Source organism: Topomyia yanbarensis, chromosome 2, assembly GCF_030247195.1.
Source record: "Topomyia yanbarensis strain Yona2022 chromosome 2, ASM3024719v1, whole genome shotgun sequence".
Taxonomy (NCBI): Eukaryota; Metazoa; Arthropoda; class Insecta; order Diptera; family Culicidae; genus Topomyia; species Topomyia yanbarensis.
In genome coordinates, this window is record NC_080671.1 from 304,592,261 (window position 1) to 304,614,564 (window position 22,304).

A 22,304-nucleotide genomic window follows, 5' to 3' on the forward strand; every position below is an offset into this window, starting at 1 on the left:
TTGTTAACGCATTCATCTTTAGGTTTAGAGATTTGGTGTCTTAGAAACATTTATTGTGCGTGACAAACTGCATCTTTTGGCTGAAACGGTTTTAGGGTGGTCCTTAAAATGTCAAAGTTGTAGATATTATTTCAAATTATAGTTCAGAGAGAATGATACTTTCTTCTGCAATATTCTAGAACAATCAATTCTGAGCAACTTTGTTGAAGGTACTAACTTTGTATCTCAAACCGTTTTCATTTTATAGTGAGTTCCATGTCATAACTTAGGGTGTCTCTCAAAAAAGCAGTTTTCTCCGTACAGTTTTTTAATATGATTTTTCTCACAAAAGTACTCTTCAGTGCACTTTTAGAGCATGATTAGAGGCAACTTTTGCTGAAGAAAGAAAAATTTTATCTTGTCTGGTTCAAAAGTTATACTTAATTTTCACTTAAAAATACGCCCTTTTCAAATGTCGATATCTCAAAAGGGGGAAAACGAAAATTGATAATTTTGATTGCATTTGAAAGGCTGTACTTTTGCCTACAATTTTATTGAAAAATTGGAGAACGCTTTTTTGTCTTTCCCAAATAAATCAAATTTTAGTAAAAGCATTTTTGCGTATAATCCTACAGCGCTCATATTAAAAAATATTTGTTTTACGCTGATTCTGTGAATTCTTATAAAGACTTTTCAAGGATCACATACATTTGCAGGCTTTTCATAATCACCAATGACTTGACCTATAATTTGCTTCCAATTATTGCCAAGATTTCCCAAAATCTACACAAATTTACAATCGATTTCGTTCATTTGCAGGAACAGTTTTAGCAGGTAGCAGTATCAAGATCTGCAATCTACTAACCACAAACCAAAAAACAAAATTGACCTTCATATAACAGTAGAATCATTCAAGTACTTTAAAACGACTCTCGTAGATTTGGTAGACCACTCTGCAAAGCGCTTAATTGAGTACATCAAGTGCAATACTGAAACCCAGAAACTAAGCATGATTTTGATTATCAAATGGGGAACTGATGAGAGTTCGACTCATTGCAGCTAAGATGTTTGGTAACGATTCCCAGTATTACACACACTAGCAGTAATCTTTAAAAGACGCGCTTATTGTGGTTTTCAAATCATCAAACTAATCTTCTACTACAAAAATTAATGGGTATGATCAAAGATTCATCGACGAAGATGAAAACAGAGAATTGCGCGAATGCAACAATTCCTATATACAGTATGTAAAAAATTAAAGACACCCCTTTATCGCTTCAGTAGTTTTGGTCATAGGAAAGGTTTGTTGTATTGTACCACGAGAATTCTTTTAAAATTTTTGATTTACCGTTTCACAGCCAACAAAAAAAAAACTGAATAAGTTAGTCGTCGTAATAATGTGTGGCAGTCTAGTAGTGGTAATGGGATTAAATAGAAAAGAACGAGGGTGTCTTTAAGTATTTTACATACTGTACACTTAGGCTTCTTTATGTAGGGGATGCGCGCATAAAAAACCGCCTAAAAAGACTTCAGTGTATATTTGCATTTTCGATAGCTCCATTATTGTTGGTGGTATGGTAGGGTGGAAGTAAGAGGAAAGCGATTCTAGTTTCTATTGCACTCGCATACAAGTTATTTAATATACTGGTTCTCAAGAATAAAGCAAATATATTGACCCCAACGCATTGATCATAATTTATATGCATTTCAACGATTGTACATAGGTCGAGTAATTAATGATAGAGTGCGCCACCCTAACGAGCGAGCCCAAAATAGGGTCATCACCCTATTTGCAATATGAAAAGCCTGCAAATGTATGTGATCCTTGAAAAGTCTTGACAAGAATTCACAGAATCCGCGTAAAACAAATATTTTTTAATATGAGCGCTGTAGAATTATACGCAAAAATGCTTTTACTAAAATTTGATTTATTTGAGAAAGACAAAAAAGCGTTCTCCAATTTTTCAATATATTGTAGGCAAAAGTACAGCCTTTCAAATACAATCAAAATTATCAATTTTCGTTTGCCCCCTTTTCGAGATATCGACATTTGAAAAGGGCGTATTTTTAAGTGAAAATTAAGTATAACTTTTGAACTAGACAAGATAAAATTTTTCTTTCTTCAGCAAAAGTTGCCTCCATTCATGCTCTAAAAGTACACTGAAGAGTATTTTTGTGAGAAAAATCATATTAAAAAACTGTACGGAGAAAACTGCTTTTTTGAGAGACACCCTAAGTTATGACATGGAACTCACTATAAAATGAAAACGGTTTGAGATACAAAGTTAGTATCTTCAACAAAGTTGCTCAGAATTGATTGTTCTAGAATATTGCAGAAGAAAGTATCATTCTCTCTGAACTATAATTTGAAATAATATCTACAACTTTGACATTTTAAGGACCACCCTAAAACCGTTTCAGCCAAAAGATGCAGTTTGTCACGCACAATAAATGTTTCTAAGACACCAAATCTCTAAACCTAAAGATGAATGCGTTAACAATTGTTTCCCGCTAATTTCGCTTCCTGGACCACTGTGCACTGCAAGAAAAATGTACAAAACCCTAACGTCTCAGGGAATGCGTTTGGGCTGCCACCACCCGACCCGCTAAAAATCACTGCTCTTGCCCAGGATCTCCCGATACCGATACTTGGTTTTAGCACCACAACTTCTTGAGCCCTTTCCTAGTAACAATTGAGGTTTTATGGTAGTTTTATAGCCGCTAATAAAACTTAGATTGTACTTGTAGCATGCTATAAAACTTTAATTGCTACTTGGGTTTGGCTCCCTGTCTGGTGCCATTTAGCATCGCAACTCCTTTACACCGTTTGATTCCTCTCTCGTTCCATTTCGCCCCACTTCCCCGATGAGCCATTCAGCTTCCGACATTACTAAAATCTTGTTCGTGAAATACTCGGTCTAGTCCCCGACGATGGATTTAGCCTACTCCGACAGAGAATTCCCTGGCGAGAGAGGTTCTCCCGAAACCGAGCGGTAGATTTCTCCCGATACCGATGTTCATTTCCGAGAGCCATACAGCTCCCCGATTCGTCCCGATCTACTCCATCTACTCCTCGACGGTGGACCTAGTCTACTCAACGGGCCAGCCAGTAGGCGCTGAGATCCATCCCGCAATTCCGGACGGAGCGCAGCTTCCGGTTCACTGGCACCCTAATGGCACACTGCGAGCTATTCGAAGAGGTCTACTCGGTCTAATCCCCGGCGGCGGATCTAGTCTGCTCACAAGCTAGCCGATAGTTTGTCGAGGCCGGCCCGACGATACCAGTGAAACATGACGTCCGGTCCCTACGACCCAAACCCGCTGCTACGTCGCGTACTACTCAATTGGTCTCCGGCGGTGGATCTAGTCTACACCGACGGAGTTTCTGACGGCGGAATTTCTCTCGAAACATAAGCAGTGTCACGGTGGCCAATGGCGCTACTTTGTTGGTCCCTTCACCACTTTCTCTGCAGATCGGAGTGTATACTCGTAATAACTCTGTTGACAGCGTCCCAGGTAAGCTCATCGTGGCACATATCTGCAATGATATTGTTAACTGTCAAACCAAACATACCCCTACCAACTTCTACGAACTTAGGGCATTCGAAGACCACGTGTTCCGGTGTCTCTTACACGTTTGCACACTTAAGCCGACACATTTGGGATGAGTCGGTGGGTCCATCTTCCTTTCTTCGCGTAGTCCAGATTCCTGCTGCCATTTAGCCAACGAGTCCGATCGGACCAGTCTCGTTGCATTACGTGCATTTCTCCGCTGGTGCCTCCGACGATATTCCTCTTGAAACACTCGCGACTCGTGCGGCCATCAGCCGAAATGTCCTGTTCAGCTTTAGGCACGGTTCCGCTTGGTTTTCAGCGCAGCACCCCAGTCAGGAACCCAATATCGGAGTATCGATGACGAAGCAGTAGATAGCAGACGTCACGTGCTACTTCTCGGACCGCCGACGTTTGGCATGGACGACGTGGTTGTTGAAGCTCAACCGGTTGTCAATTATCACTCCCAATTGCTTTAGTGCACGCTTCGATACAATGATGTGCCCTCCAACGTCGATCTGCATCCGCTGAACCGCTTTGCAGTTGCTGACCAATAACACCTTCGGTTTGTGGTGAGTTATTTGCAGCTTGACCCCGCTCATTCAGCTCTCGATCGCGTTTAGTATGTACGTCTGTATGTATGTGTTGTATATATATATATATATATATATATATATATATATATATATATATATATATATATATATATATATATATATATATATATATATATATATATATATATATATATATATATATATATATATATATATATATATATATATATATATATATATATATATATATATATATATATATATATATATATATATATATATATATATATATATATATATATATATATATATATATATATATATATATATATATATATATATATATATATATATATATATATATATATATATATATATATATATATATATATATATATATGTGTGTGTGTGTGTGTATTTTCTAATTTCACTCATTTTACCCAAGATGGCTGAACCAAATTACTCAAACTTAGTTTCAAATGAACGGTATAATGCTCCCATAAGCTACTTTAGTTGATGTTGATCCGACTTCTAGTTCTGGAGTGACGTGTTTAAGAGTGCAACCACACAGAAATTTACCATATACTATGATACACTGGAACCTCTATTTACGAACTAATCCGGGAGTTCGTAAATTGAATTAGTTCGTAAAAAAGAATTCGTTATTTGGGATTTAGTTAGTAAAAAAAGCTTGCTTCACATTCCTATTAAAATTCGTTCGCAATATTCTTGATAACCCTATGGGTATTTTTGAAACGGGTTTGACAAGTAGATGATGAAAATGGATAAATGGAACCTTTTTGAAATCCAAGATGGCAACTTCCGGTTCAGCAATATTCTCGAAAACCCTAACAATATGGGTATTTTTGGAACGGGCTTGACAAGTAGATGATGAAAATGGACAATTGGAAGCTTCTGAAATCCAAGATGGCGACTTACGGTTGTGCAATATTCTCGATAACTCTAACAAATGGATATTTTTGGGACGGGCTTGACAATTAGACGATTAAAATAGACAAATGGAACCTTTTTGAAATCCAAGATGGCAACTTCCGGTTCAGCAATATTCTCGACAACTATAACCAGATTTCCCAAATGAACATCGAACACCATGTTCGCTCTAGTTCTGTGCTCATCTTAAACCCACATTTCGTTGGCAAACTCGAACGCGCTAATGTGTACTAAAACACGTACACATGTTCGTCTGCAACCATGTACTTACGCGGTGTTCGTACACACAGGTTCTTGGCACTAGTTTTCTCTTTCTATCACTGATCATCACTAGAGTTGACTCATTCTGTTTTGTGGGTGCCTTTCTTGTGTACGCACACGGTGTACGTACACGGTGTTTAAACCTAAGTTTGCACAACGTTCGCTTGGGTTCGGTGTTGGAGGCGAACCTGTACACAAAGGCAAAGAAAGTTTGAGGTTCATGGGAAGACTGACTATAACCATAAGTGATTTTATCTAAATCGAATGTCGCCATTTTGGATTTCAAAATTACTTCAGAAGTCGATTCTAGAGGTGTGCGGCAAGGCGCCGTTTTTTAATTTTGAAGACCAACCGATTTTCTTTGAAATTTCCTATCCTAAGCATGTGCGAGAAAGAGAGGCAACACATAACTTTATATGAGAATATCTTTTACTGCAAAATCGGATCAATTTGCAGTCTTCGGCAATGTTGATCCTTCTACCTTAAGCTATATATCTGCAGATTTTGAGATAGACAAGATGACACTGGCATTGTTACTGAATTTATTGTTTCTTTTGCCTATTTTTCATATATTTTCGCATACAAACTTGAAAACTCTTGTGAGTGAATTTGAGTTTTCGGAAAAAGCTCATATTTGACAAATGATAGGCGAAGCCAATTACCGTTTAATTAAACAGTGTTCCGAAAAAAGTTAAAATTGTTGCCGGTCTAATACCCATATTGTTGAGGTTATATAGAATTTATTCAAATCGTAATTGTATACAACTTCTTACTGTACCGCACGGACTCAAACTTTTTTTACGAACTTGGTTCGTTATTTCGAATTTAGTTCGTAAAAAAAGTTACGTAAATCGAATATTACGTAAAAAAAGAGTTCGTAAATGGAGGTTTCAGTGTATCAAAATGATACCAAAAAATAAAAAATGGGTGCAAAATTACTTGGATTTGCCAGTCTAGATCAATAGTGACTAACTAAAGTCGCTTTGACCAAATTGGCCACCTACGACGGTTCTTGATCCTATAGAAGCAGGAATTGAACAATGTTCAAATGGGGAACTAAAGGAAAATTTTTAAAATCGATTGAAAATTGAACAAGTGACAGTGAATCTTTTGAGACACCTCGAATAAATGCCGTGTTCTTTATATTATTACCCAGGTAAATACGAAAGTTTGTTTTAATAAATTAATAGTAACAGCACTTTGAAAAACGAGCGAGTATTGCATTTTTGTCCTCAAAGTGCTGCGAAGAATGTGAAATTTAAAAAAACTATGTGAAAATGAAAAAAAACTATACAATAATTATTATCTGAATGTATAGAAAGAGAGTTAAGACAACACTGTTGAAAATGGAAGAATGATGATTTGTCAGTGTCATTCCAAACGAATCAAAGCATTTTTTTTGCGAGGCGCATCTGGATGTTCACTGTTTATTTTTGATTCCAAATACCTTTACATTGCATGAAACGTCTAGATTTGACGTAAGGGAACCTGGGGCTATTCGGACCTACCTGGGCAAATCGCCTTTTTGGTGAAAATTTTTTTCGGTCAAAGTTCCTAATCGTTAGTTTGAAATCACAGCTACATTTTGGTACCACTAATGTTCATTTGCCCCACTCCATGGCAGCCCTAGGCGACGATTTGCACAACTCTAAATTTGTTCCATGCTTTTAAAATGTAGGGGTAATTCGGATCTCCCTACGGGGCAGATCAGACAATCATTTTTTTACAATGGAATTATGTTTACCTATGCAAGATTTGTTAGAGATACTGCTTAAGAAGCAAAAAAAATTTTATTGATTTTTATTTTGAGGATTACAAAAAATGAAACACGTTGTATCTCCTCTCTAAAAAAACCAAAGAATTAGATTCAGCTGTCAAAATTAATGTTTAAGTGTAGCGGTTCAACGAATATGTACGACAATCAGAAAGTCTTACGATTTTCTGAGAAATTGAGGGGGTCCTAGTTAGCCCCACGGTCTTAATAGACCCAGGTCCTCCTAATTTAGAAATGCAGGTTATGCAATAACTCTGAAAATCGCCAACCTAATCGCGTCCAAAAAATTTTTTCGGCTAACATAGGGTTTCTGGATTTTAACAGTGACGTAGCTGAGACTGTACGGAGTACCCCCCTCAGACCACCGCCCCATCCATCCCTCATACACCCCCTTTCAACCACATCATCTTTATACTACCACTATATCACAAGGCATCCGAAATTAAGCGGGGAGTGGGTCATTCGTGGGTTTTTCACTCTTCTCACACATTCACACCCGCATGACAAAAATAGTTAGTAGCAAGACAAGATTGATCTAAAGCTGATTAGTCTAATTAAGTATGATGTTTTTTGCTTCAAGTGTTTCACCGTCGACACATAGCTCATCAAGTTCGTGGCTGGTGAGACATTGTGTGTAGGTGCATAGTGTACTAAGAATGTACTAGACATTTTCACAATTGAAATGAAAATAATCAGCCATGGAGTTTGGAGAAATGAGAAGGCACAATTGTACCACTAGGTGGTTTAAAACAGGTTTTTTATGATAAGGATAGTCTTAGTCTATTCAGTCATTTTTCATACAATAATGTAATATTTGAACAATATTTTCCCGATTTTCATTGCAAAATATTGAAAATTGAACAAGTGACAGTGTATCTTTTGAGGTACCTCGAAAAAATGCCGTGTACATCATAACTCAAAACCTATTGGACTATGCGAAATTCAAAGAAAACTATGTGGAAATGAAAAAACTGTAGAATTATCTGGATTTTTTTTTCGAAGCGCCTCTGAAGATTCATTGTCACTTGCTCAATTTACAGTATTTTGCAACGAAAATTTCTTCTGTTTTGCATTATTTTATAGAAATTAACTTAATATACTAACATTCTCTGTATCGCCAAAACAAATTAAAAAATTAATACTTTCTACCAAAAAACAAGTTTTCAAAAAATCCCAGGAAATTGAAGCTTGATAATAAAACACATAAAACAATAAATAATATACATATAAACACTTTTGCTTACCTATCGCGATACCGAAGATACCAGCATAAGTAAACTGCATAGCTTCCGTAATGTAAACCCCACTAAGCATCGTTGCGATTCCTCCCATAGTGATAGCAACATTGTTAAGATGTAATGCGTTAACACTTTTAAATGAGCTGAGAAATCCACAAACAATCCTGGCAATTGTATTCGAAATACCTGAAAAAAAGAGTTTATTCTCGGTTACCTTTAGTGGTGCACGATTGCTATAAAATATCTACATACCAATTGCTGAAACGATAAATAGCGAAATCTGCGGATCCATTCCACCCGAAACGGCCCTTTGAGTGATGTACATGAACGGCACGAAGAATCCCATCATGGTGAAAAATCCGCTAATGGCAAGCAGCATGAAAGAAGGAGATCTTAATAATGTCATGTCTAACATAGTGGCCAACGTACGCCTGACTGCCTCTGGGCATATTTTACACGTCTGCTCCTCTGCTTCTTCAACATCATTTTGCGTTGGTAGACGGGTAACGGACATGTGATATCCCAGTGATGTCTGCGATTGGTATTGCGGTATGCGTACTAGTGATCCGGTGAAGAAGATGTCATCTCGATACATCGGGCGGGTTCCGTCGGTCAGTGTACCACGACGGCTACCTTGACGAGATCCCGATTCGTTAGGTCTACGTCCAGATATCGTGTGACTTCGCTGCCGTGCTGCTGTTGAAGCGACAGATGGGACTGGCTTATGGTCGCCAGTGAGCAATGTTCCATTTTCGGTTTCTTCTTCCTCAGCGGCCTCACCAACAGTATTCAATTCGTGATGAGGGAGCGGGAATCTAGGAGCTTGTATTGTGTCTTCAGGCGTCACCTGTCCAGAAAGTTTCTTTTGCATTTTGGACAGTTGCTCTAATTTCTTCGTTGTGGTTTGGATGTTTTCATTCGTCAGCAGACCAGAGTGATTCGATGGCCTCCGTTCTAAGTTATGGCCACTACCTCGAAAGACCTCAGCAGCTGTGGGATATAGGGTATTAGGACTTGCACCCATCCACGTGCTATGGGAGCTGTTTGGTACGGAATAAGCGAATCGACCCTCTGGCAATGGTTTAGTATAAACTATGGGAAGCCCTTCGCCTAATAAGGTTCCTTTCTCAGCTGGAGTATCTTCATCCTTAGTGATAGTGACCTGTACAGGTTGCAGTGGCCTGAACATGCATCCAAATACAGCACACAAAAGAATAATAGCAGATTGTGCCAGAAGGGCTCCTCTCCATCCAAGTTCATTTATAAGAATCGAGCTGAGAGGTGCAAATACAAATGTACCGACTCCGGATCCGCAAAGAGCAATTCCGGTTGCCAATGCTCGCCACTTTTCAAAGTAATATCCAACGGTAATCACAGATGGTACATATATGAAGCAGAAACCAATACCACCAATAACTCCATAGGTGATATACAAATATCCTAGACTGTTTCCAAAGTACGACAAACCGAAACCAACTGATGCTATTACAGCACCAAGAATAGTCACAGGCCGGAATCCCCACCGATTCGCCAGAGCGCTGACAAATGGTCCAGTGAGCAAATAAAATCCACTGAGCAAGGAGCTTACTAATGCGACCTGAAATTCACACCTATGAAATCAAATTAACAATGGAAACTAATCTTCCACACCTACCTCAGCTTTTCCAACACCAAAATCAAGTCGAATGGGATCTTGGAACATACCGGCGCTAAACACAATACCATCGACGACAGTGTTGCACAGGAATGACGCAACCATCACAACCCATCCCCATCCGCCGTCCGGTGGAACGATGACCGATGTCGTCGGCGGCTCCGCATTCTTCGTGAGCTTCGCAGCGGTATTTGCGTTGCCATTTTGAACCTTTTTGGTGGCGTTCTCGGTGTCCGGCTTCGATGTCAGCTCGATCGAATTCTGAGGTGGCATCTGCGAAATGTCAATATTGCATGAGTTAATCAATCTTGGTGTGATCTAGATTGTATGCGATTTTGCGCGCGAATGTGTATGTCGGACAGATTAGCATACTTTTAGATTAACACCCTAAGTCGATCTTATCAATTGATTCGCCAAATATGACGAATGGAATCGTACTTTTGTCGCATTATTCTTGGAAATCAAACCGGTTGAAAATGGTTTTCTACAGTATTTATTGTGGTACATCATTGTAATTGACAAATTCGTAATATCAGCGATAGTCAGCGTATCTTAAATTGGACGATTAACGGTGAGTTACGTTCTCTTCATCACTTCGCTGTGCACAGGAAGCATCTCACAAAGCGATCTTTCCTGTATCTTGATTTTATTTGACTTAGTTCCTAACTGGACAGCATAATAGAATTTTACTCCGCCTTAATACAATGTGTTGAGTATAGTATAGTACTATGTGTAAGTTCATTCTCGTTCCGTCGGAGATATCAAAGAGCGGCCCGGTCATAGAGAATGCCGCAAACTTCAATACTGTTCTATTGGCTCTAAACTTAAGCAGAACCGCAATATGGATACCATCATAAGTGTTTGTATTCTATCGCTAGCGCAGCTCGGAAATTGACTTTCGCAAGGCACTGTGGTTTTCGTTACTAATCGCCCTCAATCTTATCTATTCAGATGGAAGTGTAGATTTCGCATGAATAAATTGAATTTCGCCAACTTACCATTTTCGCAAACCTTTTCAAAGTAATTTATTGAAAATTGAACAATTTTAATCGATTTTTCGTTCGTTTCGTGAAAATCCTAATAGTTAACCTCATCATTTTAATAATCCAGATTGTTAGTTTTGAAGAGCTGCATAATTCGTTCTTTGACATGATACACTTGCCTTTTCTTATTTTCGTGAGTTTGGGTTATTTAACTTAGATATTTTTATCTCATTTTCACTAATACCAGCTCTAATTGAAAAAGTATGGCACTTATTGTACTTTTTTTTCTTTTTGTTCGAAAGCCAGGAAAATTTTACAGAGAAAAAAGTATTAATAACTTTCAGTTAAGTGAATTTAGTATTCTTTTCGCAAAATCGTTTTTATCACATTGTTTCATATGCAAAAATAACGATTTCGAACCCACTACAATTGTGGTGAGGTCATGCTGTGTTAACTATTAAATAGCAGCAAAATGAAAAGAGATATAGACAAAGTGTCAAATAAAAAACGCAAATTTTGAGTTATTTCGTTAGTAAAAAATCATAATGTAAATAACGATATAAAGCATATTTTTTAGATTAGAGTCTTTTAAGCACTTGCAAGTCGGTTACAGGAAAGGTATAGTAATGAAATTACAAAGAAATGAGAAGAGATAGGAATATGATGTCCAAGAACAAATTATGAATCGTCTTAAAACCTAACTTTTGGATAATGTTATATTGCTACAATCATACTGCATTATTTCGAGAAAATTAGCGAAAACCTCCTCAAAAACACTAACTTTTAACTACTTTGCAGCTAAAAGGCAATTATAACTAATTAATAAAAAAAAGATATGAGAACACCATTCAATAGGAAATGTTCGAATGGAACAAAAAGATTTAAAATACAAAGTATACTTTTAAAGTTGGAGGTATTTTAAGACAAATAAGTTTTTTTACACAAAAAATTCAATAACTCGGTAACGGTTGAGATTTGATGGTATGTGTAGAATATTTTTTTCCTCAAATATGACAGTCGATCATCACCCGAGAGGTTCTTAATCATGAACCAAACACCCTGTATATAGACCACAAGAGCGAATGCAGAGGAGGTACCAGAAAAATGGGGGGATCTATTTCAAAATGAACATTGTACATTACGTCATCATACGTAATAACACCATTTACTGAAAATCAGTGAAAAAGTTGATTTGCAATGATTTTGAGTTTGAAACTAATTTAAAATTGAAACTAATTTAAAATTGTATTTAGGGTAGACGAGCCCTTATTCATCTTATTAGTCGGGATGTCACACTATTTCGGTGATAACTCGGCTTTCAGCGATTGGATTGCTCTTAAATTGGTATCAACATCTACGCTTCGTTCCTAAGAAGCAGTACAATAAAACATCTCGCTTGGAAAATGTGAAATACTCGCGTTTGAGCTAAACGAAAAGTTGAGTACAAAGCACGTCCTACCATTTGAGCTAATGTGTTCAAATGGGTGGGATAAATAGAGGTGCTAAGATGAATTAGGGCACAGTAACCCTAGTTTTTTTTAACGAACCACTGCGACCAGTATTTAGATCTATTGTGGTGTGTCTCTTCCTTAATCCAAGTGTACTATCTACTATGACATATCACTATTGATGAGTGATTGTCGTTATTGACATACACACTCTTCCCAGTTAGGCACACCACTTCGTATGAAGTTTATTACCTGCTTGGGATTTGCAGTCCAAATATCAAAAGGCTCCAATGGTCCTTTACCGAGGACTCTTAGTCTGCGTTGTATCAATGCACTGCATTCGTAGAGCAGATGCTCTGATGTTTCACTTTCAGATCCGCAGACGCGGCATGTATCGTTTGTAAGCTTACCAATTTTGTTAAGATGATATTTACTCGGACCGTGTCAGGTAAGTCCTGTCATGATGCGTAGTTTTTTTGTTTAGTCTAAGCAACTCCCGGCTTTTTTTCGTTAGATGAGATAAATTTCTTCGATTGTCGTAGTCCAGGCGTAGTACTCCAATTATTCTTTATAACTGTGATTTGCCACTTTTTCAATTCCATTTTGAGGGCACTCGATGATACTCTACAGAATGGTTCTGGGCCGATAAAATTGGTGAAAGACCCTCTTCTTGCTCGCTCATCGGCTTTTTCATTCTCTGCAACTCCACAATGTTCTGGAACCCAGTATAAATTAACATGATTTTTCTCTGCCAATTGTCGCCCTAGTTACTTTCATTCTGAATTGGAAATTGTTTAGAGACGTAGAGTGCTCCGCTACGAATTAGTCGTTGTCCTATAACATTTCAATTGTCGATTTCACGCAAAACCTATCTAAGAAACGCTAAATATAATGGGACCATGCATAAATGACGTAGCCTTTTGGGGGGTAGGGAGGGTATACCAAATTTGTGACGAAGTGTGACGAGGGGGAGGGTAGGGTCAGAAGTTGTGCGACGTAGCATTAAGTTTAAAACCCATTGTTTAGAAAAAACAATTTAATTATCCTCCATTCCCTAGAGAAATGAATTTAACTTCAAACAAGTTACTTTTGATGCGGCTTTTCATGAGGTAAATTTTACGATTCGCGGAATTACAAGATCGCAAAAATACGAAAAAGATTTAACTTGCTACATTAGTTAGTTAATGTTGCTAATTAGTAGACTTAGTTTGGAAGCTGAATTAAATTTTCACTTCGCATTCAACCAAGCAAAATTTAGTAATTTAGGTGATCGAATAATTCTTGGAATCATTGGCAGCTGCACGATTGTGAACTGAGAGAACTTGTCTTCATGCTTTCCTTGAAATAAAAAATTCAAAACAAAACTATCAACACTAAATTTGTCATGAAATGGGCTTATTTTGCACGCAATTTGCTGTTATAATGAAAATGTTGATAAAAGTCGTCAAACATTTTGATAGGACATGTATTTAAAATAATTGAAAAACATCTGTAATTTTTTTTCATCTCCCGGGCGCTTTGCATGGGACGAAGGGGAGGGGGTAGGTAAATGCTACGTTTTTTACGAGGAGGAGGTTAGAATTTTGTGACCAAATGCTACGAAGGGGAGGGAGGGGTCAAAAATCGCCGAAAAAAAAGCTACGTCATTTGTGTACGGACCCTAATGTGCTCAAACCTATAGTTATTTTATTTTACGATTTTGAAAGCAAGGCAACAATGGATCATGTGTATTATTAAGATTTATTTATATATTAATTGCGCACAAAAAAAATATTTTCAGCCACGCAGTGCCAAACATACGAGTACGATTCCTCCAATGAAAAGGGTTTCTTTCAAGAGATTAAATAATGAAATATTTAAATTGGACCGTTTAAAGAATCTCATCTTTACGCAGTTTCGAAAAAATCATGTTTTGTAATGAACACGTTTAATGTTTTGAGAACACTATTCGTGGTGGAATGTCAATATTTTGTAACAAATACTGTAATTATGGGTTTTGGACATCGCTGATTGCGAACCTGAAGTCAGTTTCAGAAGACCCCCACTCAAAAAACAAGTTGAAATACTGCCAAAATCGAGAAAAAAAAGGTTTTGTTATTTATACAGGGTTCGGAACTCGAAGTGTAACCAATTAAAAAGGTCATAAATTCGGCTTGGAATATTATTGTTGACTTCAAAGTACAAAAGGTGTGAAAATATTTAAAAATTCGGGATCATTCCACTTTTACTTGATATGACCAACATTTACCTTGACTATGGCTTTGCGGCGGACAAAACACGAATCACAAGTTGCCCGAATGGGACTTACCAGTATTTTGACCCAATTACGGTCAGTAGCTTTCTCCAGCGTCTCGAGGCTGGTGTATTTTTTGCTTCGAATCTTGCTCTCCAACATGGTTCAAAAAGAATAATTCATTGGATTCGTGTCTGGTAAATATGAGAGCTATTGTGTGGTTGCAATGAAGTTCAAAATGTTGGTTTTCAGCCATTCATGGTTCGCTCGTGCTTTGTTAGCTGGTACCAAGTCTTGTTGAAACATCCATGGTCTGTGACTGAAATATTTCCCGAGCAAAGTCGAACATCAAAATTACAACAAGTATAATTCATATTTTGATAATAGCATCAAATTGAAATCTTATTTTGCTAATAGTTTTTGGTTTTTAAATATGACATCAAATTTTGATTTTATTTTGCTGGCCTTGTTTTTTAGAATAATTTTCTATGCTTATATTTCGTTGGTAAAACATCAAAGTGAATACATATTTTGCTATCAAAAAAAATTTCAACATCTCAATGAGCTTTTAATTTATTCTCACTGATAGCAGAATTAATTTTCTGTTTGATGTCATAGGACAATTTTGCTGCTCTCCATTTTGATCTTTAAACCGTTAAAACGACCAAAACGACAACAACCTGAGTAATCATTCGCCGAACATCACAGCATCAAGTAGAGTTGTCAATTTGTTGTCAGGCTCTGCTCGGGTTGTCTGTCCACGGAATGAAGGTTTTAGTCTTTAGAATACTTTCTCGATTATATATCGCATTTGCTTTGACGCCATCCTGGATGAAAACGATTGGAGAGCGCCTAGATGCGGTTGCGGTGGCTCAAACGATTATTTGTGGCGGGTTCTGCCTCCTAGGGGCCAACCGATGACTCAAATTCACATATGAACGGTCGGTCAAGTAAGCCCTATCGTTTTGAGAGTTTACGAAATGCTCAATTTGAGAATGCTTTCGTTAGAAAACGTGATATCCGGAATTTGGTCGCTGTCGGCCAAGCGAGGCACTTCTTCGCTCTCTCAAGTCTAACTTGTTGCTGCTTCGGTGTGAGATAGTGGCCATTTTGGTACTTGTAAGGCTTGACCCTGAGCTCTTTTTTCGATATGCATCGGATGCTGCAGTTGGATACTTTTATTTGTTTAGCTATTTGATTGGCACTTCGTCGTGGAATTAGCATAAGTCCGAATCAGCCATTCTTGAGTCCGAATCAGCCATTCTTGAGAAATACGAAAGAGAGTCTGCCACACATATACACACAGACATTTTCCCTTGAACACTCGATCCTCCGGGTCTCGAAAAAATGTTAAAATTTGTGCGGTTTCTATGCCTTTCTTGTATATAATTCAAAAGCTGGCGCAAACAAGGGTAAAAAAGAAAAAAAATGAATCCTCATGGTTAGTTAAGGAAATGGAATATATATTGACTTGTACGCAGTTCTTCTAGGTTCGATAATTTTCTAACTGGAAAAAGGGTGATGCCCTACAGGTTGAACTGCTCATATTTGAGACAGCAAATTTCAAACGGTTTATATTTTATGAAAATATCTCAATCCAATAGTACTTCCAACACGCGCTGAAACGGAAGCATTTCTTTCTGAAATGGTTCGGAGCTAGGATTCCCACCTCTGGAAAGGCTTTGACCCAGAGATTTTCACTGTCCTAGGGGGTGGTGGATTTTGAGTGGAACTAGACGGAAATTGGAATCAAAGCGATTGCTCGGCATTTTAGAGCGCTTTAATCGCTTTTTATTACTACGTTACAGTAAAGCTGTAAATTTTTCACATTTGAGAACGGTTTTGTCGGTTTAATCTGGTACAGCATTTCACTTCCCCGACTAGGTGCCAAGAATACAAAAGCACCAGCTACTCTCGCTGTGGAGGATGAGTCGAACGAGCATTGCTCTCCTCCATAACTAACAGAAAAACGAGAGCAAAGGAGGCTGTGGCATCACATGGGAAGCACTATGTGGTGTCGGTTATTCATCACCAGAGGTCGCAACAAAGGGGTAAAACTCACCTCCCTAGCCAAAAGTTAAGGGTCGCTGCAGGAGTAGCAACAACACGGGAAAAACTCGTTTGATGTTGACCGAGTCAGTTGGATTCGAGCTTATCTGCCATACCTTGGTGGAGCTGGTGATAAGCACCACTAACAGTGAAGTGATTTGGTGGACTTAGTGGGATGCTACATTTCAATTGTAGCATATAGCGAAATATTACTTTTCATAATTTGTATTTCATATTCATTGCTTTGTGAAAGAAATCAGCAATATTTGGTGAACTCATCTTCGCCACCTTGAAACGAAGTGTTAGTCGGGCAAAATAAATCTGAACCAGAGTAATAGTTAACTTAGACTTTATAAATATTTTGTAAAGGAACAATTAATTTAAAAAAATGAAATTATTTTTCTATTATTCTTCCCACCAAACCGGGAGAAATTGTTGTGAAACCCGGAGGCCCGGAGATCGGAGGGGTGGCAACCCTATTCGGAGCTATTATCGATGCGAATTTTATTATTTAATTTTTAAATGTTTATAAAACTTGCGTAGCGAAGATATAATTCTTTCTTGACATTGCATGCGGGATCACCCTTCAAACGAGAGGACAACAAGATAACGATAATCTGTTAGGAATTTGTACAAACAGAATCTTATACTATCAATCGGGGAAATTGAAGGCACCTGCTGTTCATCAACAGCTCGCTGAAAACATTTTTTTCGCTTAGGTGCTCGGGTTGATTCCAAAAACATTGATAAAGATATTCAAAATTCTTCATAACATGTACATTAGACTGGTTCAATGTTTGACTTTTAGCTCTACTAGGCTCTACTGATTCCTTTTATGGCCCTTAGTAATTTAAAAGTTTATATGGAAGTTTGTATGGAAAATCGGTTAACATTGAAAATAAATTCTTAAAAAAACACCTCATCAATCAAATAATCAGAACACTATATATTTCTAAAGGTAATCTTCTACTGAACACTTTCGTGGAACATTAAAAGTTTATGAAAATTCGCTGAGAAAATTCATTGACTAAAGAAGCAGCATGGCTTCAAAACAAGTGCATTTTATTAGTAACCCTGTTTGAATAGCTGTATCTGCCATACGCGAGCGGTGGGTGGCCAGTCTAGTTTACACTTGTATAACGATGCTACTATTCAAACAGGGTTGCTATGGTTACTAATAAAATCTACTTGTTTTGAAGTCATACTGCTTCTTTAGTTAATGAATTTTCTCAGCGAATTTTCATAAACTTTTAATGTTCCACGAAAGTGTTCAGTAGAAGATTACCTTTAGAAATATATAGTGTTCTGATTATTTGATTGATGAGGTGATTTTTTACGAATTTATTTTCAATGTTAACCGATTTTCCATACAAACATCCATATAAACTTTCAAATTTTTGGAGGGTCCGTAGACACAACCAATCGGTACCAAAATTTGCACAATTACTAAGGATTATAAAAGGAATCAGTAGAGCCTGGTGGTGCTAAAAGTCAAAAATTTAACCAGTCTAATGTACATAACATGCCGGTTGTGTAAAAGTATTAAATCAGTTGCTGTTGGAAAATGTTTGATTTCCACATTGCATATGCGTGCACGCGTGAATTCGATTTGGTCTTCCAGTGAACGATTTACACAACGGATCAATCAACGAGCATAACGCAGCACCGGTTGCTGTAGTACGTACTTTTAAGATAAAGAGAGATCAGTCGGGTTTCTCATTTTGCTCAAGTCAGAAGCTAGAAATCGCTCCGCTGCTATAAAAGAGTATGTAATCAAATTTACCCGTGCGCCGCTTTGTCTATTAGCAAACAAAAGTAAAAATTGATTCCTTCTACCTAATGTGTGCAACGTGAACAAATAATTAGTGACAATGCAAAGCAAGTTTATACCCCATTAGGGGCAAACTGTGTTGCTGTGGACTTCTCGAAATTTCCAATAGCAATTGTTGAAGAACATGAGGCTCAACGTAGCAGTGCTGTGCAATTCCACCATCTACGTCATGCGATACTGATTATGTTCAGAAACATTAGTCAGCCAGAATTATTTGCTTCATAGAAAAACTTACAATGCGTCGTCGAATCTAATGACATTTTATGCAGCATCCCAACATATATAGATAAAGACATTATTGAAATGAAGCTACATTACCTGGCACCACGTATTACTATCCGCTATCAAACAACTCATATCAAAATAAGGAGAGGTGGATAGTATTCAGGAAGATACTTGAATGCACTTCTCCTCAGGACTTTGCAAAGCGTTCGTGTGGTGAGAATGCGTCCTACAAAACCTATTCTTTCCTACTGGACCGTCCCATGCCAATCAGCTCAAGGTATTTCAAATTCTCAATGAACAGTGGTCGCGTACCCAGATAAGATTGCTACATGCCAATGTAATTTTTCTATGCAACAATATTCTCAAGCGACTTGGTGACGAAGCTTTTTGTAGAACGTGATATTTTACTATTTTTATGGCGTACAAATCAGCCAAATCAAATATTTTGATCATTTGTATACGAAAAAAAAAAACAGTTCAAAAAATTCATGAAAACAAGATCACGATTTCATGAACTGAAGGATTTACGAAAACCGTGACTAAGTTCCTGAAATTATGAATAATTAACCTCGTATTTATGAAACTATTTGTGTTTCCAAAAACTAGTTCGCGTCGAATATATGTTTGACGTTACAATTCAATGTTTGGTAGGGTTACTGTGGTTGTTCCCTGGACATGTTTAGTTTTTGTTGTGATCCTTGTTCATAATTTGGGAATACATAGCAGACAGTTAAACGATGTTCATGATTGCAGAAGCTTATGCGCGATTTTTGTGATTTCTGATCAAGTTACCGTGATATTTTATTCATGAGTTTGCTATTGGATTTCTCTGTCAGAGTAGCGTGATTTATGTTCATGATTGCAGCGTCTCAGTCGTGATATTCGTAATTTCTATTTCGTGGTATTTAGTCATGAGTAGAGTGATCCACGCTCATGATTTCTGGATTTATATTCATGATTTGAGAATCTTTATCACGATTTTAATAATTTCTATTCACGCTATCGTGATATCAATTCAGGACCTTAGTCACAATTTTTTGAAATTTTAATCCCGAGTAATGTGGTTTCTATTCATGTTTTCAGGATCTGAGCTACGATTTTAGTAATTTCTATTCACATTATCATTATATTTTAGTCACGAGTAGAGGGATTTATGTTCATGACTTCAGGATCTAAGTCATGATTTTTGATATTTTTGTCACGAATAGTATAATTTATATTCTTGATTTTAAGATCTAAATCACAATTTTCTTAATTTATTTGCACGTTATCTTGATATTTTATTGTAGAGCTTACTATCGAATTTGAACGAGGAGTTATGTGACTCATGTTCATGACATCAGTTGTTTTATTATAATATTCATAATTTCCTTACGCCTTATCGCGATGTTATGTTTGGTTATTTTTCGGTTTTTGTACTCGGAGTATTGTGACAATATAGAAGATAAAAGTGTGACTAATTAGCGGGAAAGTTCACAAAACAAAAACAAAACAAAAAAATTGTTTCACTAATAAAAGCATTAAGCGGGCGTTACTGAAGGGAAATTGAACATAATTTTAAAGCACCTGATTTTTGTTCAAGGTCCTGTTTTCGTAACGTAAAAACGTGATTGATCCAGAATTCATGGCACAATGATACTTCATGATTTTGGGACAATTTTTTTTCCGTGTTCCCACGGGCAGGAATGATCCGAAGACAGCCCTATAAGGTTATGCCCCGGAAAATTCAAAGTGCCAGTACGATTGAAGCACTGGAAATCGTCAGGGTAGGTCTGATGAAAGAAAAGATATAGATTTCCCAATGGTGGTGCGGTACCACTGCACGAATTTTAAAGCCCTGCAAAGATTAAAGCGGGAAATATATCGTATCAATGGAGAGTATTATCGGACCAAAATGTAAGCTAAACCCAAGATTGGAATTATGTATATTTAAAGTAAACAAAAAATAAATATAACCATGCCTCACTTTACCCTATAGATTAGACCTATTACCGAGTAGCTATATACCGACATCGCCGGCTGCAACCAACGACTGGTAACTTTGCATTGTTTGGATGTTAACACTTGATTTGATTGAATATTACATGTTGCTCATTGGTGCTTTTCTTCTGAAAATTACGATAGTGAATGCTTATCGGTAGACACGGACATGGCTGAAAGTCAAGGTCGAAGTGAATGGAAACAGCTTAACACATTGGTTTTTATGTAGGTGTTATGAATAATCGCATACTTCTTCGAAACTTGCGTGATCATACTTAATCATAGTAAGGTTATTCACACAAATCGAATAACTGTTTTCATAACCTTCAGTATTTTGCTCTTCCAGTAAGTGAGTACCATAGAATGCCAAATACTCACAACAAAACATTTCATGGAAATGCGGAACAAGTGGACACGTGACCGACGAATGAAGGCGTTTCGATAATAAATCGAATTGGGGAAATATCAACAATTGTAGCATGATCAATGTTTCGTCTGTGCTTAAGATTTGCTACTTCTGCAAAAAACAAATGTTGCTTTGTCATCAGACTACGCCTACTACTGCTGCGTTAAATAATGACGTCAACTGGATCGATGTGTGTGTGGTGGTATTCGTTACCAGAGGATCGTTTCCCTTTTGCAGAACGATCGTTGGGTAATGACCTGTTTACGTTTAGCTGTGGTGGTCCAGCAATCAGTATATAGATTCAGTTTTGACAATAAATCTGAGTTTCGGCTTTGCACAAATGCGTTCCAGCAGAAAGTTATTGTTGTTTCGCTTTTACATATGATAGGTCTATTGATTTAGCATTTATTGCCCGGGTACATACATGTCAAAGTAGGGGAACTGGGGGTAACATGGACATATGAAGGATAAACGTAAATATTATTCTGAAAAAGTTTAGTTTTTTTCAAAAGCCAACCCGAATAGAAATGTACAGTAACAAAACCATAATTTTCACTATGACAGTACAGTAATTTTACAATAATTTATAGTAAAGTTTCATGTTAGGCTACAATATTAAAACAACGAACTGTAACGTTGTACAGAAAATTTAAATGAAAATGTTACTTCTACAGTACAAAGAGGGGTGGTTATGTATCTTATCATTAAAAAACCGATTTTTCATACATTTAATTTGAATTTACTATATCATTTTCTCGCTGAACAGTACAATTAATTGTCACATGAAGTTTTATTGTAAATCTACTGGAATCGAACGATGTTGAAACAGTAATAACCATATATCTACTGTGCTATATTTCACCCTAAGGAGGAAAATTTGGTAAAAAACGCAACATAGTATCATATATCTACTGTTTAATGGTTGTTTGTAAGGGAAATGCTACTGTAAATTTCTATTCGGGAATACTGTATGTTATAGTTTCATGAATTGTTTTTCGAATGTCCATGTGAATTGTGCTACAATAAATGACTAGGTCTTTTTTGCGAGAAAAACAAAAGTATAAATATGTGTATTTTTTCTGACTGCTGGTGAAACGGTCACAGGGTGTGGGAAAGACGAGCAGGTTCTGGATATGGTGACCAATCCGCAAAATAATTCGTTTTTGTAAGGTATGTTTTTGAA

General features: G+C 37.2%; 1 protein-coding gene across 3 annotated transcripts in view; it reads right to left on the reverse strand.

The window, feature by feature from the left end:
* The window catches only part of LOC131683448 (uncharacterized), a 52,393-nt gene that overhangs the window by 6,415 nt on the left and 23,674 nt on the right, over positions 1–22,304 (reverse strand). For 2 of the 3 annotated variants that reach the window (XM_058965444.1, XM_058965445.1), the window contains exons 2-4: positions 9,967–10,239; positions 8,565–9,909; positions 8,319–8,498 (exon numbers count right to left, since the gene is read on the reverse strand). In XM_058965444.1, coding sequence (XP_058821427.1) covers positions 8,319–8,498; positions 8,565–9,909; positions 9,967–10,239 — 1,798 coding nt within the window. Of the gene's footprint in view, positions 1–8,318; positions 8,499–8,564; positions 9,910–9,966; positions 10,240–12,649; positions 12,965–22,304 lie in introns of those variants that run through there. The other variant, XM_058965446.1, reaches the window with a different exon arrangement.